Source organism: Oreochromis niloticus, linkage group LG18 (genome assembly GCF_001858045.2).
Source record: "Oreochromis niloticus isolate F11D_XX linkage group LG18, O_niloticus_UMD_NMBU, whole genome shotgun sequence".
NCBI classification, from domain to species: Eukaryota; Metazoa; Chordata; class Actinopteri; order Cichliformes; family Cichlidae; genus Oreochromis; species Oreochromis niloticus.
The window spans coordinates 24,457,067-24,475,449 of record NC_031982.2 but is presented as its reverse complement, the minus strand read 5'-3'; the positions used below and the strand labels follow the sequence as shown (position 1 = coordinate 24,475,449).

Sequence of the window (18,383 nt, the reverse complement as noted above, 5' to 3'; positions counted from 1 at the left end):
TAACGAGTCTGCAGCTTTGCTAAATATCAGCATTTTGTGGTTACACTGATAAAATTGTAATGTGGATCAGATAATGTTTTCTGCTGAGGCAAATTAGCAGTCAGTGAACATGAACATTTTAGGAGACAGGAGCTCTGTGAACAACTGAGTGATTTCTGCACAAGCCTGCAAATTCACCGAACCACTGCATCACCCCAATATCCAGTTAAGAGACCCAGCAAAAACCCATATGTACACACATGACTCTACAGCAAACAGGCTATTACACTACGTTTCCTCTGCCTTCCAAATGTTTATGAAAATACTCAATCAGCTGGAGAGAAAGGAAACATACCAGAATGGCTCGGAATAATCGGCAGTGTTATAGAGTACAATAACAAACACTGTGGGAAATGTTCTACACATAAGAGTTTATTAGGCAGGACAAGCTTTTAGATGGGTTAAAAAGCTTTCTGAAGAGCAAAAACATCATTACCCATCTGCCTGCATTTCTACTAAGTACTTTTCCAATGAAGCTGGCAGAGCGATGGAAATCCTTTTCAATCAGGGCTCTCTTTAATATGCGTATATTCTTATCTTATAATGGGACCCTCTCTATTGCGAGCGTCTTCTCCGCAGCGCCACTTTTTGCAGCATAATGGGCCATAAACTGAATGGTGGGAAAGGTAAATAATTTAAGCCCCCTGCATTTGCTGTGGCACACCTTGCATTATGAATTTATGTTTGAAGGCGTAACAAGAGATTACAAATTACCACATTAGAGGGGTGGGGGAAGAGAAGATGGGAGACCGAGGGAGGGTTCTCTCCTGAGCGAAAAACCACTTAGGGAGTCAGGTACATCACCAGCCCATTACACATGGAGTGGAAGCATCTGCCTAAGGAGACCAGTGAGCTGCAGTGATTGGTCACATCCTGCTACTAACACTGCTATTAACAGCAAATCAGGTCAGATCAGGAGCTTCTCTATTGCGTGAGCTAAGTGAGTTAGCACTGTTTTAAACCTGAGCCATGTCTGACGCCAGTTTTTAATAACTTTTACTTACTGTAACAGCATGCCAAGTCATTCCAGTGCATGTAGAAGCTGTTTTGCAAGGACTTCCCTGAGGTAAGAAGTGTAACCGAACCTCTGCAGATACTGCTGTGTCTACTTTAATTTAGGGCGTCCTTGAGAGTTTTTCAGCATCTAAGAGTAACGAAATCAGCAGCGGCCTTATGCAGATATCAAGCAGAGAGATCAAATACAATCTGTCAAGATTTTCCTCGCTAGAATAACAACCACAGCAGTCGTTTCAAAAGTTTAACTAATTTTAAATTTCCTAACCACCAGGTCCTAAAATTATGTTAATGACTGTTCTCTGGAATAAGTAAATATAACACTACAGGGACTTTCCTGTCTTGCTACAAATGTCTTATGAAGTAGACAAGCATGGATAGGCAGACATAAATGATCAAACTTTAATATCAGAAACGACATTTCAGTAAGGCTCACTACACTCAAAAGACGAATGTTATTTAAATTATATTTTACATTATAGCTCTCATTTGGGACCTTCTGCACTTTCAGCCGGATGCAGAGAGAACAGCAGCAAAATCCCTCTTTTCAGAAGAGTGCAGGCATGATATTAAGTCAGATCTAGGGTGCAGGCAGGTTGCAAAGTAGCTTGTAGATATGTAGCAGTTGCAGGCAGGCTAAGGCCCCATTCACTCTAGAGGAAAACAGGTTGGCAAACTCCATGCACAAGAAAACTCGGTGATTGGTGAAGGTTTCTTTTTTTTCTTTTTTACTGTCTGGGACTGATTGCAAATAGTTGTGGTAACTAATTTCCATAGCAAGGCACACAGCTGCACATGATTGCAATAATTTTGGTCAAACTGTGGTTTTCAATCACCATTTTCCCTTGTGTGACTGTAGATGAAAGCAACGTAAATAGTGCAGCCTAGAGACGATCTACCACATATGGAGAGGGTCATCAGCTGATCTGTTGCAGCTAATGCTATGCTGGAACCTCTCAGTTCAGTTTACAAAGGGTGTTATCAACAAGTCGAGACCAAGACACTTCTGGACACAATAGCCTACACCCAACATCAACCAGACCCAGGCAGATATGCAAGTCACTGCATCAAACCCACCTCATAGCAGATAAATGGTTGTGAGTGGACCTACAAAGGCAAGGCCGGGTAAAAAATATGTTTCTGTGGGAACCGGGCCACAGCCAATAAATAACGAGCTATCAGATCCGCCTGGTTCGTAGGCTGTGTGGGTCAGAAAAACACATGAATCATTTATTGTAGTAAACTGAGTTACATACAGCAACCCGTTTGCTGTTTGATTGTTAATCTTGAACGTTGTTTCCAGTGTTACAAAGCAACAGAACAGTCTTCGAAGCTCTGCTTATAACTTTAACTTGTTTTGTCTATATATGTGCTTTGTTTCCATTTGAAATGCAGTGTATTATTTCAGCTTCATTCACTATAACTTTACTAAGTAATCATCTATGAAACCTCACTCCCTTTCTCATCTTTTTGGTTCTCATTTATAATGTTGTTCAAAGCAAAGTCCAAAACTATAACCTCAGTTTCCCCTCTGTGCGGGTTTGCCTTTTCTCTCTCCCAGTGCTGTCAGCCTCTGATCTTTATTCCTCTTAATATATCCAATGAACAGAGTGATACAGCAGCCCTCTAAAGTCAAATAAAGGCAGTGTGTTTGTGTGTGTGCGTGTAGCTGTGATGGACAGGCGGCTGGGCTGCACTGTCCCTCAGGCCCCCCTGTGACGGCGGCACCAGCGCCCTCTCTCTCCCCCCAAGAGGAAGCGCAGTGACCTTTGCGTTGGTGGCGCTGGCTGGTGTGTGTACTTACATCAACGTAATTTGCATTAATGTAATCGGAGCTCTGTTCCCCCTCCAGGGCCTGCAGCCTGACACGGGAGTGATCATCTGGAAGAGAGGCAGAGAGGAAGAAACCAGTGTTGAATTAATCATATTAACGAGGGCATCGGGAGAAGAAAACGGGGAGAGGGACAGAGAGACAGACAGTAAAAAGGAATAGAGAGAAATTATAAAAGGAGGAGAGGGGGTGATAGAGCAATAAAAGCATGGTCAGACTGGCATCATACAGAGGCAAAAATGAAATTGGTGCTGTAAAAATGCAACATGTCTCATAGACAGCGTTCACGTGACAGTCTTCATTACAACCGCCACCACCCTATCGTCAGGTAAAAATCACAAATTCATAGTCTAAACCATTTTTTCTTAACCTTAAAACTTGCTACTTTAGTCAAATTTAGTTAAAAAAAGATCGCTATGCAACAAAATAATACACGTGCAGCATAATAATCTTTTTAAATGTGGGGAACAATTAATGGCAAGAGAACCACAGAGCCTTAACTTTTGATTTCAGATGACATTTTCGTAATCGTGGCCAGCTGACGTCATTTTTGTTGCAAAGTTGGGCAATGCCCCTTTAACTGATGGCAGTCAGAAGAACTAGATCTTCAAAGTTTTTCCATGGCATCAGTTATTAAAGAGGGTTAAACTGAACTCTTACAGAGATTAATTGCAAAATCAACATTTCTTTTTCAAACACTGTATAAGCTTTGCGTGCCACATCCTGCATAGGCTTATGTCTCATAACGGTAAAGACAGTAAAGGAAGATGAATATAAAAGTAGATTGGAAAGGTCAAGGCTGCTCTCGTTGGCTGATAATAAAACTCGGTTTGAGCAGCTTATAGTCATCCAGTCACAAGCCTGGCCAATAAATCAGGCAGAAGAATGAGAACAAAAATTCATGAGCGTTGAGGAGGTGCTTTGTACACACATGCAATAATATTCCCATATCGGTTCTTCATGCGGTTCTCATCCTTCTTGGCAGAATCCCATGGCGCAGACTGTCCTTCAAAAAAGCTCTGAAAGGAGAAAAAACAGGACAGAGAGAGGGGAGGGGGATGAAATATTGTGTCATGTGTGAACACTCCAAATGATAACCAGGCTAAAGAATACATTCTTTCTCTTTCAGCTCTACAAAACAGGAGGAAGTGAGCGCTGGCAACAGACACAGAAAGAGATAGATTCCCAGTGTTATTAGGCATGAAACACAGGGAGGATGGTGGATCCCGGGGAGCTGTGTCAAACAGCGAGTGCCATTAGGGCAGATGCAGCGGGTGTCACACTCAAACCTCTCCCCCTGTGCCGCTCTGCTGGGCGGAGCAACCGCGGCGGCTGTCTGTCTCCCTCATCTGAAGGACTCAATCAGCTCGTCGCGGGGAAAAATAAAGCCAGCTCATCGTCTACACATCAAAACTGCTCTGCTCAGATTACCCTCATGAAATATTTATCATCTCTCACTGGGGAGACTTCCATTCTGATGGCACACCAGGCACAATTAAGCCAAATTATGAAAATACATCTACACTGCCAGTCCACCGCTGTTCAGCAAGGGCGGGTGGGGCTGGCTCCGAGCGGACTAGCCTACAGAAAAACATGGTTTTCTGTCTTTTTGATAGTAAGCTAATGCACATTTGAAAAGTCAGGTAATACATTACGGGGCAGACCATCTGCAAATAAAGATTCAGGAACGTTTAACGGAGGTTAAAGAGACTGTTTGAGAGTTCCTTTTAGTGAGGAGCAGGAGGCATCGTCTTCAATCATCACTGCTCTAAGACTTGATGGCTCGATTCATCTCAGTGCTGTGGCAGGCAGCAGGCAGTTTGTCTAGCATATAAAGGCCTTTCAGAGACCACACAAGGACATATTCCTGTATGAAGTCCTAAGGATTAGTGATTTCACTGAGAAACAGCTTTAATATGCTAAAAATATGTTCCATCCTTCCAGTGAAGATGGAAGCATGTCCCAAAGATGGATTATATAGGCCTCCTCCAGTGGCAGTATTTCTTGAGGAAATGCACAGGCCAATGTCGTGCTGTCGGTGTGAAGGATACAAGCCTAATATCAAGCCTGTAAGGACAAATCATCCTCAAGCACAAAGGCGTTACCTGGCAACTTTAAAATAGCTCTCTCTTAATCTGAGTGACCCCGCTACAGTCATATTCCTCCAGCAGTTATGATCATGAATTCTCATGGGGGTAAAATAATGAATGTCCCAAGAGGTAGAGATTACACGAAGGCTTTCAATTTAAAGGTTAAATGCACATAGAGGGAATAAATGGCTATTCGCCCGACGCGTATCGAAAAACAACTGAAGGCTCCACCTGTAAAAAGTATTTAGTAGCAAAAGGTATGTGATGAATTGTACTTTACTGCAGCTCGTCTGCAGGTAGTTTTTCACCTTCCTCAATTATTCCCACTGGCAGAGATCCAACTTAGTATGTTTTTAATTACAGGCTACCTGCTGCACTCCAGTCCCTGCACAGTTATTCTGCTATGTTTCTTTGTCTGGAACTACTTAACCGTACGTGAAAAGCAGAGTAATTTCTGTGGATAGGGATAAAAAATTTGACACAAAGTACACACCATGGCGAAGTAAAAAACAAAAAACAAAAAACAAACCAGAAACAAAAATAAACAAAACATGGATGGTCGAACAGAAGCAGGAACGTTTAGTGAGCTGCTTCTGTATTAATTAATCTTTTACTATGTGAGAAGAGGAGGCTCATTCAGACTGACTAGTGTTCATTTGTGGTTGGAGCTTAAAGAATTTCAGGATTCTCGCAATAGGCTAGATACAACACATTTCTCTCGACATGAAACAGGCTGAACACAAGTGGATCAGTGACGACATGGCAGCATTAATGAAGCTGAAACTTGTTTCTGCTTCCTGTTTGCACGGCGAAACTGTGCACCCACGTGCAGGAGGCTGGACATGCAAAATGCTTTGTTAGGTCTGTAACACACACGGCCTTATAAAGCTTTTACAAAGTATACAACATGGCTTTTGCAAAGTTTAAAGTGTTTACCGTGTCCCTTCTAATGGTAACATCCAATTTCCAGTCAATAAATCCACAAGGTAGCCCGAGCTTAGAATTAAATTTGGTACTTTGTTGGATTGGGTATATGATTGATCAGTCCGTTTTAATTATACATTGGTATTCCATTTATCTTTCAAACTACTGCACTTTTACTATAAAAATTATTCTCTTAATAACTGATGGGGTATTAAGTATGCTTTTGAAAAGCTTTATAAACATCAGAATCAGGCTGCGGAGGATTTGTGGCGCTCACAATGTCTGACTAAGAGAAGAAAAAGCATTTCACAGTGACGCTAAAGAAAAAAGGTAAACAGAAAAATGTCACTGCTCTACATATTTCACCAACTGAACACTGTCAGATACTTTGATAATGCTGCATAACATCTGTTGGTAAATGCCCTTTTCAAACTAAATTTAAAAAAAAAGTGATGTTTTAATCCCACAGGGTCTTAAAAATAGCCAGCAACCATTACTGATCCTGTCAGGTTTGTGATATAAATCTACAAGTCTAAATAAATAAACTCACAAAAAAAAAAGTATTTTTCTTACCTCATTTATCTGATCCAAAGTTAACGTACAGAATAACAAGAAGCATGGGTCAGAGAGAGATATAGTACAGTGTAAGTCAACAGGTTTAGAGGTGCACTAAGCTCCAATCTCATCATGAAAAATAAACTGTTATTAAAAAAAAAGGGCATTAACCTTAAGACAGATTGAGATAGAGATATATATATAAGACAGCAGTGGAACAAAACATACAAATGAATCGCTCTAGCCATGTGAGAATGAGCTCCATTGCACACTTTAAGCACCCCACAGGACTTTTTGCAACAGCCTGTGGACAATAAGGTGACAGCAGGGTAAGCAGCCAGTTGTTCCATATTACGTCTCTGTTGATCGACTGCTATTAATCCATGCAATGTTGGCCACGTGGACCCCAAACTCCCTTTATCCATAACGGATTAGACCCAGAAGGCAGCCCAAAGCACTCCAACCCCTCAATGATCGGATGCCGAAGGTAGCAATGGGAGACGACGTTATTTCATTCCACAGTCATGAATGGGATGTGGGGAGTTAATTACCAATAAATCTGACAGGTAGCTGATGGAGAGAAGGCGGGAGATAAAGAGAAGAGGAAGGAAAGTAAGGAAGAAACACAGGAGGTAGAGATAAGAAAGTAAGAGAAAGAAGTAAGCTGAGAACGTTAACAAATGTGAGGGTCGTTAAGAGAGAAGATGAGGACAGGGAACAGTGACAAAGGGGGTGTGTTGTATAAAAAGTAGCAGCAATAACGGCGAAATGTGACAAGAGGCCGAACTGATACGGATAATATATTGAAACTGAAGGATTTAGCTCGAAGCCAGTCTGTTACAACATGGCATCGGGGCGAGTTGAGGATGACTGGTGTGGTGCTGAGGGACAGCAAGGAGGGCTGGAGTGCTGCCAAACCCTGCCAGACTCTTGCACTAATGCGAGGAAATGAGAGTGATGCCCTTCTGGGGCAAAATCTTTTGTTTGGTGTCAGTAAGAAGCGCAGTGACAGATTACTGATGCTGTTGCGCGACAAGCAGTAGGCTACCAGTACTATGCAACAGCATAATCCGGCCCGTTTCAGGTGAAGGAGGGGACGCGGTCTAACATAGGCAGTTTGTGCATTTCGCATTGGCCTACAGCTGAGTCTCCAAGGAGAATTGGGACAGCAGCTTTTGACCAAAAAAAAAAAACCCCACCACACTCATGCACACAAAATGCACAATCGCTGCAAACAACAAGGAACAGATGAACAACAAAACGAATCACACCGTAAACACACTGAGACAGGGTACATTAACAATTTATCATAAAAGTGCATCTGGGGAGAAACAAAACAGTTCTGCTGTGCGGTGCAAAACAGAGAGAGAGGCAGGCAGAAAAAAAAGAGGGGAGAGAGAGAGACAGCGAAGGAGACATGGGGCTGTGCACCATAACACAGATGAGGCCTCGTATTAGACTGATAAAAATTTCCATTCAAGAACCTCAGTGGAGATGTTACAAGTCTATCACCAGGCTTTATTTGGGTTTGCAACCTTAATGGTGGGAGGTGACAGCTGGGCTGCTTCCTACCTCGTACTCCTCCTTAAAGCCGTAGCCCTCTGCGCACTTCATCTGAGTGATGTGCTGGAGGAGGTCCGCCACGCGGATCGCCGGGTGCAGCTGACCCGTCTGATACGGCACGTCGACGGGCTCCCGTTTCCTCAAGGAGTGAGTGTGCGACTGGACCAAGCTGCTTGTGTCGCTGCCCATGTTCTGACTCTCATCTGTGGGACACAAAGAGACAGAGGCCGGAGCAGGTCAGCAAGAGGAAATAGGAGCTAAAGTCACATCACAGGTCATCAATTTATCGCTGTAAGATACATACGGGTGACATAATGCTCGAAGCAGTAAATGAAAGTGGTTTCTTTTGAAGTTGTTTTACATATAAAGTTGATTTATCTAGCTTTAATGTTAGGTGTTCATATCTGACTTACAACTGTTCTCCTTAACAGATGGCACATTATCTCATTTACTGGTTAGCATTATGTCACCACCCTCCAGATTGACCAACAACTCGACTAGTAATCTGTTTGTTATGGATGGTCACAACAACACAACATCATTGAGTAATAGAATGAGTCATGTGGTGGGAAGGTTTAGGTCCATCTGTCTCAGTGTGGCTGGAAAATACTGCGCTGTACAGGAGTCCATCGCCATTTAAAAACAAGATCCTCTAAGTGAAACCCTTATGCTACAAGCTTTTAACATTGTTACCAGCAGTGGCTCTCAACTGTGAGAAACATTGTACATTAATCATAAAAATCCCCATCAATGTGTTGTAAAAACAACAAGTTTTCCTTTTTTTTTTTTTTTTTTTTTTTTTTAAACTGGCAGTACAACATGCTGGTTTGGGCTGAAGCTCATATTGAGAGTCAGACTCCATTCCAGCTCTTTCATACTGTAATCCAGTCAGTGGCAGACATGAGGCACAGATGCTGTGGGGAGCCAGCGGATGATGGAGGGTGTCCAAAAACATGGAGGAGGAGGATGTGAGGGGGTGCGGTGGGCCACAGTGAGCATGTTGCAGCAGGCACCTTCAGAAGCATCACACAGACACAGCGTGGATTCAACCCCTGCCACCCATACTTCCCCGAAAAATGAACAAAATAAGATAAAATAAAAACCAAACCTCAAATAAAACAAAACAAAACAGAGAACCCAAGAGGGAAGCGGAGATGGGAGGAGAATGCATGTGGTGATGCTGCCATGGGGCACTGTGTTTGCTTTGACCATGCTAAGCTAATGGTGGCTTGGTGGCACGGTACGAAAGGGTGGTGAGATGCTAACATGTCCACTTGTCATGCAATAAATGTCGTAATGCCTGTGTCAGAAGCAGCCTCTCACTGTCGGCATGCTGTCTGAGTAAACACCGTCTCCTTCCCCCAACCCAGGGCCCACTTGGGAAAACTTACCATTAATGGGCACTTTTTAGATAGCAGATACATAAGAGGTTACGTATGTAAAGAGAAAGAGAGGAGAAGAAACAGGAGAGAGGGGATAAGCAACAATCCAGCATGAGAACCTGTTACAGTAGTGTTTGAGCTACTCTACAGGGCAAGATCACATGCCTTTCCAGTTCAAACTGCCTTGGTATAAAAGCCTAGTCAAGGGGGATGTTGAGTGGATGGATGGGGCAATTTCAACAGTGCAAGACAAAAAAAAAAATAGAAAAAATAAAAACAAAGCAAAACAAGGAAGTCATGGATTCAAAAGGGAAAAAAAATAATGATCGTCTTTGGAAAAAAAAAAAAGCTGCAATTGTTTCAGATCTCCGACTTGCATACGCTAATGAAGCTAATTATTTTTTTAAGCGTTCTGACATTTTGAATTCCTCTCTCTAATTGCTATAATTTTATTTCCATTTGTGCTCGGGGGGGTAACACCTGTATTTGTGCCATTTTCGTTCTTTTTTTTTTTCTTTTTTTTTAAACTAGCGCGCGATGAAATCAGAAATGCAACCGATACTCTGTGATCTAATCAGTTTTGATCATTAACCTCGAATGATGAGACAATGCCGTGACTGAATGTGTCACAAACCGAAAGCATGTAACCTTTTCTGGCTGCTGTAATTTTATGTTAATCGTTTCACGCTTCATTAAATGCGGAACTAACATAAGCAGCTGTCACAAGAGCGGTGATGAAAGACGCTGCTTTAAGTTGCACTAATGTGAAAAGGAAAAAAAACAACAACTGTTAAAGTTGCCTGCTTAAAAATGCAGCAGTGGTGCTTGTGGTGAGGCTGCAGTCGAGCTGCTTATTGCATCTTTCTTTTTGTCCTTGAGTATTAAATTATTACACTCCTAGTGCCCCACTTAGTAGCTACTTTGTGGGCTTCACTGGTAGAAATGCATCTGCTCGTGTAAGACGCCGCACTTTGGGCTGTTGTGCATCTTCAACAAAGGCCAGTAATAATTAACAGGAGAACAAAATGCTTTTTTATAATTCTATTTTATCGCTGAACAAGATGAATAAACACTGGAAAAAACAAAACAAAACAAAAACAAAAACAAGTAGGTCAATAGCAGTTAGCCAAAGGCAGAGGGAGCGACATTAAAAAGAATAATAGAAAAGGTTGTTGTTTCGGAGGGGAGGGGAGGAAGGGAGTTTAATGCATAGTGAGGAGAGAGGGGAGGGGAGGGCAGCACAGCTAATGCTAGACTTTAAATGCTCAGACTGAACGCATCCTGCTTTTGGAAGTTCTGGTTAAAGGTGGAGAGGGTTGTGGGGGCTAAGTGAGAGCGTTTTTGGGCCTCCCTCTCACACAGTTTTTGCCTGTTGTGTCTCAGTGCAGCTGCTACGGCTCCAGCATGCTGTCGCCTCAGTTGCCGGGGCAAACTGCCCCCCGCCCCCGTTGCCCCTCTTAGACACTCCCCCACATCCAGTCCACATGTCTGTCCATGCATATGAGAGGTCAAACACGTATGTGACATCACACGCACGACACGCAATGCGGATGGGATGGAGTGAAGCCAGCCTCAGCCCAGGAGAGCCCCTCGTTGGACAGGAAGGGAGAGGAGGAGGAGGAGGAGGGGGGGAGAAGTTAGGGAAGGGTGGAGGAATAGGAGACGAGGAGGAGGAGACGGGGAAGCAGCAGGCAGGTATGGAAGTGAGGAAGCCATCTTTAGTAAAAGAGCCATCCAAAAAAAAAGAAAAAAAAAAAAAAGAATGAAACAAAAAATAATACATAAAATAAATAAAAAAAATTGTGCTTTTCTTTGGCCTCACAGTTAAGTGTTCAAACAGCATTCTTACAAATGTAATGCACGGTCATTTTCTTTAGCATAGAGATAAGAATAAATACTCAACAGCAATGGCAAAAGGAAAAAAATGTGTCTCACCTAAGATAGCAGTTGGCACAAAGGGATCTGCTCAAACCCCCAAACAATCGCAGAAGTTGGAGGAGGAAAGAGAGTTGCAGTAAATTAAAGATAATTAAAGATAACGCACAAAAATAACATGAACAGAAATTAATGGACAGCTTTTTGGTTTCTTGCCAAGCAGCATAACAAGAAACCGATCATATTTTAAATTCAAGCTAATTATACAGTAACTTTAGTTGATTATAAATCTAGCTGCCCTTTACCCCATTTAATCAATGAGCTGTGATCTGATTACATAAGACACTCAATTATGGATATTATTTGGGATAAACTGAAGTCATAATTAAACTGCTAAAATCCATCTTGGCAAAGTGATATAAAACATAACCAGAAATGTAGCAGAGTGTAAAGCCATCTAAAGTTAATCTAGCTGCTTTCTCATTTGTAAAATCGTTTTCTAATTTTTAAAGCAACTCTATTAGGTAAATTCATACCACACATTACAGAAATAGGCTGTAATTTACATAAAAAAAAGAGCCCATAAAACTTCATCTCTTATTTATTTATTGTGGCGTTTCTATTTTTTCCCTTTTCATTTCATCATTTGTTAAAAGCACCGCTTAGGCTGTGCAGTAAGCACTTCTGTGTTGACATACTGGATTATAACGAGGAAACTGAGTATGTTTACCTGGGTAGTATGAGTTGGTGGGGATAGAAGTACTGAGAGTGTTGGCTTTTGGTAGTGTGAAGGACGACGGTGATGATCCAGCTACAGATGGGGGGGGGGGGGAAGAACAGAACAAAAGGCATTAATAGTCTAATCTAGAGTTATTAATCGTGGAAGCAACTCCCACTGCAGTAAAATTCCAGTGTAATAATGCACTTTACAAGTCTTGCTTTTGAAATTTGCATGTACCATAAAGGATCACGTTGAGGTTTCGGACTTACCCTGTGGGAAAAGCTACTTTAAGTACACAAATAAAATTCCTTTCACATCTACTAAATTGTGATGGGTGCAGAAATCTAGGAGACCTTGACTAAATTAAATGGAAACTGCACTGGCGACACCAAAAGAAGTAGGTGAGAAAATATGTGGCTTTGTGTTTTGGGCTTAGCCGTGCAAAGCACACAAGTATGAGAAATAAACTGCACTTAACCTCGTGGAGTCGAGGTTGATTTGGTTGATTTTGCAGACTTTGCGTGCAATCCTTTTCGTCATTTTTTCCGGTTCTTTAAAACAGCCTAATGCATTATGCATGCTGCTGTGTTTTTACGGCACACACCGAGCTACAAGTTGCTACAAGTCGCTTCTTATTTTGTCAATTTCACAAAGCCAGAGGCCGCAAGGAACCCGCATTACATTCAAAATAATAAAGCTTTCCTTTAAAAATCCTCACGTCTAAAATATGATCAATATTAGTAAACATTAAAAATAGATAATGAAATCTATTGTTTCTCATTTATATACACAAAATAATTTTTGAAAAGTTAAAAAGTAAAAATGAAAAATGAGTAAAAAAAAGTAAGTTTAACTTGCACATTTTCCAAGTCTTCTAAAGTCCATGAATGCCTGCAAATCTCCAAAAGCATTAATAATTCAGTTTTTAAAGCTACTTTTAAAAAACAGTTAAAGATCCACAGATTAAAAAAAAAGAAGAAGATATCGTGAACCACCCCATCTATTCTCCTCAGTCAGTTGCTTTAAAGATATCATCATTAGGTAGCTTGACACTGAGATAGAGCAAAGGGGCCAGAGTAGAACAATAGTCACACAAACCATGGAGGAAGTGACATTTACTCCTAAGACTGTCATTTTCTCCTCATGCAACGTCAACAGAAATGCTACGCCAACAGGGTTTACGCAGGCAGTATGTTCAGGACTATAATCTGTCAGCCATGATGTTTTGAGCCAAAATGACACGACCGACAATAACGTAAGGTCACGGAGTGTGAGAGGGCTTTCAACTGACAGGCAAAGTGAGAAATAATGCATTTAAATCATTTGCGCTGGCAGACAGAGGGGCCAGATTTGAACATCGACACCAACAGACAGTTAATCAAGGTCAAAGCATCTTTGGGGCTCAGCCCCTGCAGGGGTGTGGAGACAGAAGCTGCTGTGCAGTTTTAATCTGATGGTTTTGACTGGGATTATACTAGGTCAAGCCCTGGGTGCAGACTTAGCCGAGCCGTCCATCAACAAAGTATTAGCTTTAACCTGGGACACAGAAAATGAACAGGTTATCACACCAGAGCCCATCTAGTACGTGCTGTGTGTTTCTGTCATGAATTGGAAACAGCACGAGTTTGGGACCTCGTGACAGATTTCTTGGAGCTCTAATGTCTGCTCATAAGCTTTAAGGTCAGCGTTGGGATTTCAAGAAGTCTTGAATATTGATCTCAATACAAGACTCGCTTCAGGCTATTAACATGCGTTTGGACGACCATTTCTGCAACTGAACTAGCGTGGGCATTAGTGACAGTTAGCTGAAATGGTAAGTTTGCAGATTTCAGAGGAATTTTAATTAATTTAACAAAAATTAATTAGAGAAACTGAAGCAATTTAAAAGGAAATGTTTGAAAAGGGTGGATGAAACCCTCGAGGGGTTCTAAAGAAGGAAGTTTCCACTAGAGAGAAAAAAAACAATTTGATCAAAATCATATCAAAAGATGTTTATATCCAATTCTCTTCTGCTGAGTTGCAACAGCAGTTTCCCTGTAGAGGGACAATGGATAATGTCATTTATGTTGACTAAAAATATTGCGTATTAAAGCAAAAATAATTCCTAATGTTAAGATTGTTCATTAAAAATTTATTTTATACACTTTTTAAAAATATTATTGAGAAAAAGTTGCACCGTCTTGTCTCACACTTAGTTCTGATACCAGCATTATTAAGAACAAATGCAAGGATGTCTTTTGTAACGTCAAATCTCCAGTATTTACCGGAGACACGACTTTAGGTCTTTTTCTTGAAAATGTTTCTAAATCAACAGTTCATTGGAAAGTGGACCAAGGAAAAAATTTTCAGGTTTTCCCAGGTTGAATATTTCCTGTGCAGCCAAGTCTGATTTCTTTCCCCCCTGACCAAACCTAATAAATTGCTTCCACCCTGCTCTGTGAGTGTAACCGCGTAAAAAGGGAGGTATGCCGATGTGGGGCCGTCTTACCTCGGCCGTTAAGAGTGAGGGCGCACTCGCTGCGGCCGTTGAGAGTAAGCGCACACTCGCTGCGGCCGTTGAGCGTGAGCGCACACTCGCTGCGGCCGTTGAGCGTGAGCGCACACTCGCTGCGGCCGTTGAGCGTGAGCGCACACTCGCTGCGGGTGTTCAGCGTATGGTTGTGTGTGTCCATGAAGGACAGTGCTTCGTCACAGTTGGTGCCCTGCTCTGTGTAGCTCTTGTCCATCGAGTTGACCATCACTGTCATCTCCTGGCGTGTGCTGTTCAGTGTCTCCTTGCGCTTCTTGGCCAGTTTCCTTCAAACAGGAGACAAATACAAACGATCAGGCAAAAACAGAAATGACACAGCTTACATTGATCTGATATGAAGCTCGTAGGGATGACTCATTCATATAATGAGATGGGTGAGCTAATGTGCCCTGAGCTGTGGTCACATTAGGTTTCATTAGGAACCAGATGTTTTTTCCCCAAGCAGTGAAATATGAATCCTGGAGAATGTGCAAAGGTGTGACTCTCTAACCCAAATACATCAGGCCCTGATGATTTAAAATTAGCTGGAGTATTTTGGGGTGAAAGAATTAGAGATGTGAACAGTGAACTGAAACAGTCAACCTGCTTTTATTGACCTACTTTGAGTTGATGTGCTAGAGCCTACGAGCAATCTGTCCCTGATCAAACACCATTAATGCACAGTGTACAAAACCTGTGTGCACAAATCCACATACTGTACATGGACACGCATTGGTTTTACCCAAAGAACAAACAAATCCAACCTCCACTCAAATACAAAAGACCTTTTGCTGTTTTGACTGCAATAAAAAAATATCCTTAAACAGACAACCGTATGACATATTTATGGTTTTAGTGCAATTCTGTATATGTTTATTAAATTTCCTATGCAGTTTTACCATTTATTTGGATGCCTTTATGTACTACCATACCATTATAGTAGTGCAAGTGTTAGCCATGTGCTCCAATCATTTTTGTTATACGTTACACCCCCCATTCCACCCATGTATGAAAGGTTCTGGCTCCAACTGGAAAACATGGCACCCAACAGAAAGCTATTCTTTATGCCCCAGTTTGGCTCAAATTCAAAGCAGCATCAACCTAGCATCACATGCTACGCCATCTCTTTATATCCAGTCTGTGATGTTGAAACACTAAAGTAATATATGGTGCTAAACATCATCGTGCATGACTATGATTATGAGCATGTTGTATTACTGATGTTAGCAGTTATGTCACCAGTATGCTTCACCATGCTCACAGCTGGTAGTAGAGCTCGACCGATATAGGATTTTTAAGACCAACAATGATACTTAGTGATTTAAAAACATGATATTTTGGCCGAAATTTCTTTTCATTCCGACAATGCAGTTTAAAAGCAAACTTTTTTTATAGTTATTAGTCATGGATTACTTGTTTATGCTGGATCAGCTGGTTGTTGTGCTTGTTCAAAACAGGTATTGCTAACATGAGAACTCCAAAACGCCCTCTTGGTGGAAAGACTATACAACATCCCTCCAACATGTTTGGAGGGCGTTCTCATGTCTCTGCTTTTAAAATTTAGTTTATCGGATGCTAATAAATGAGTATACAGTCGACGAGTAGCTATTACCCACTGATATATCAGTCAGGGTGTAGCTGCAAGCACAGCTGTAGAATTTTTCTTTTTAAGAAGTGAAACTATTTATTTTGATGAGCTGTGTTAAAAAAAGAAAACTGTAAAAAGTAATTAAAACATGATGCGGTGTGATGAACCACTTGTGCTTACTTATTCCTCAACTCATTCTTATTTCCATTCTGGGCATTATAAACACAGAGGAATTAAATGACAATATGTGTTTCTGGAATCAGTGTGTTGCACCTTCTATGTGCATGAAACGGTTTTATACAATTTAAATATATAGATATATATAAAAATTGGACTTTCAAAGTCAGTTCCAAACAAAGATTCAACTGCTCTCTGCAGCCGACCTTGACCTTTGACTTCCTCGGTAAAAAGGATATTCACGTAAGCGAATCACATGATCACCCGGATGAGTTAACTTTCCTATAATTCCACAAAAGATAAACTACAAAGGAATGGCAAACAGCTAGAGTGGGAACATACTGCAGCAACAGCCATATCTGATGCCTGCCACTGCTCCGTAGCTGGAGGGGAGCAAGTAGTGTAAGAATTAACTATGGCAGCCCTCACACTGATCCTCGCACTTTGTTACTCTCTGCGTGACCCCTCTGCCTATTTGGATTGCAGTCTCTCTCACGGACAACTGCTGTCTAATGATGCACTCCTGCTGCTTTGTTTTCGCAAATCTCCTCTGTTTATTCAATTTTGTCGCTGTCTCATGCCATATGGCAACAGGCCCCCACTGCCTTCAAACAGTCATTTGCTCTGAAGCCCGCGACGTGAGGCTAATAGTGGATCCGTTCTTCAGAAAGCAAAGTGACAAATTAGTGACATTTGTGTCTGCTGGACCCACTTTTTGTCTTTAATCTGCAATTAGAGCTGGGAACAAAATACCAGTGTTGTCTCTTTTTTTCCCCATTATAGCTTCATATTGCAATAAGGAAGAGTGAGGATGGCAGGGGGATGCATATACCCCAGGCAATATTAAGACAGATTCGGCACTGTGTGCACTCATGGAGAAGACTATTAAGAACAACTATAATCCAGGTTTTAATACTGTATCACTGTTCTTATTTCTGAGCCTGCTAAATCTTGGATTTCCTCTTTGCTGGCCTGTGGAACAGTTGAAGAGAGCGCTGAAGATAAACGAGGCTGCACAGACTCCAGTGCCAAAATGAGAAAAGCACCCGCAATACTGGGATGTTTGCAAGGCACCGTGGGTGTTTGATGAAGATTAATTGGCATGCTATTGTTTCCTCATTTGTAAGAAGGGAAAAATTAATGATAGATGACTAGATTACAGGGTCTGATATGATGAGAGAGATAGTATAAGGAAGTGTATAGTGGAGTGTTTTTGCGTGTTGATGAATGTGACCATTTATTGTATCCCTGGAGAGTTGGAGTAAAGCTGCACATGGAACAATGTCAACAAAAAAATGATAGTGATTGCTTGCAGGCATGCCCAACAATAAAATCCAAAATAAATGTGCATATGGGAGGGGGCTGAGACATACAGATGGCAGAGGTGTTTGTAGAAGTAAAGACAGTGCAAACACTCCAGGTAACTATATCAGGCAACTCTCATTAGAGAGATTGTCTTTGGTTCAGTACATGACAAGCCTGGCATATCTAGGATCTAAATGAGCACAGCTCCCAACTCCATGAGTTCAGCTACAACAAAAAGGAAGCGGCACAAATTTTATGTCTGCAAATGTTTGCCAGAATGTGTGTTCTGTGGGAGGTGACGCTGTTGCGACTTCTAAAACAAGAGCTTCAAAACCTCAAGCTCAGCATGGTCGGCCTCATTTCAGCATCAGATCAGCCTAAACCTTTTGACACTGGGACAAAGAAGGCTTCATTAAAAGATCCACACACACATCCGTGGTGGATGAGTGTGTGCGCACGTTTTAGTTGACTGACATCCAGCTGGGAGGGGCAACAGAAGCATCTTTGATTAACCCAGTGGGGGCATTTCGGTAGCTGTTTGTACCGAGGCTCATTTCAAACTTCTCTCCATCTACAAAGCAAACTTCCATAAGGTTGTCTGTCATAATCGTAGCTATCTGTAAAAGTATTAGGATCAAAACAGACTTAATACTGTTCATTGAATGTCAAATTCATTTCAATTACTCTATCAAGTCTGAAAAAACTTAAACAATGAAGGGCCCTCTTCATTAAATTTTCTAAGGGGGCCTTTATCTATAGAAACTAAAAAAGAATGAAGCAACAAAAACATAGAAGCAACACACGGTGCTG

At 41.6% G+C, this 18,383-nt stretch overlaps 1 protein-coding gene across 9 annotated transcripts in view; it reads right to left on the bottom strand.

Annotated features, from left to right (window-relative positions):
• Window positions 1-18,383, bottom strand: part of LOC100690029 (protein tyrosine phosphatase receptor type M) — a 162,306-nt gene that overhangs the window by 29,031 nt on the left and 114,892 nt on the right. For 4 of the 9 annotated variants that reach the window (XM_019348275.1, XM_019348274.1, XM_019348278.2 and 1 more), the window contains 8 exons: window positions 14,483-14,790; window positions 12,004-12,084; window positions 11,334-11,360; window positions 9,408-9,419; window positions 8,026-8,219; window positions 6,472-6,480; window positions 3,816-3,903; window positions 2,858-2,934 (listed from right to left, as the gene is read on the bottom strand). In XM_019348275.1, coding sequence (XP_019203820.1) covers window positions 2,858-2,934; window positions 3,816-3,903; window positions 6,472-6,480; window positions 8,026-8,219; window positions 9,408-9,419; window positions 11,334-11,360; window positions 12,004-12,084; window positions 14,483-14,790 — 796 coding nt within the window. The remainder of the gene's footprint in view (window positions 1-2,857; window positions 2,935-3,815; window positions 3,904-6,471; window positions 6,481-8,025; window positions 8,220-9,407; window positions 9,420-11,333; window positions 11,361-12,003; window positions 12,085-14,482; window positions 14,791-18,383) is intronic. The other 5 variants (XM_019348276.2, XM_019348282.1, XM_019348279.1 and 2 more) reach the window with 3 other exon arrangements.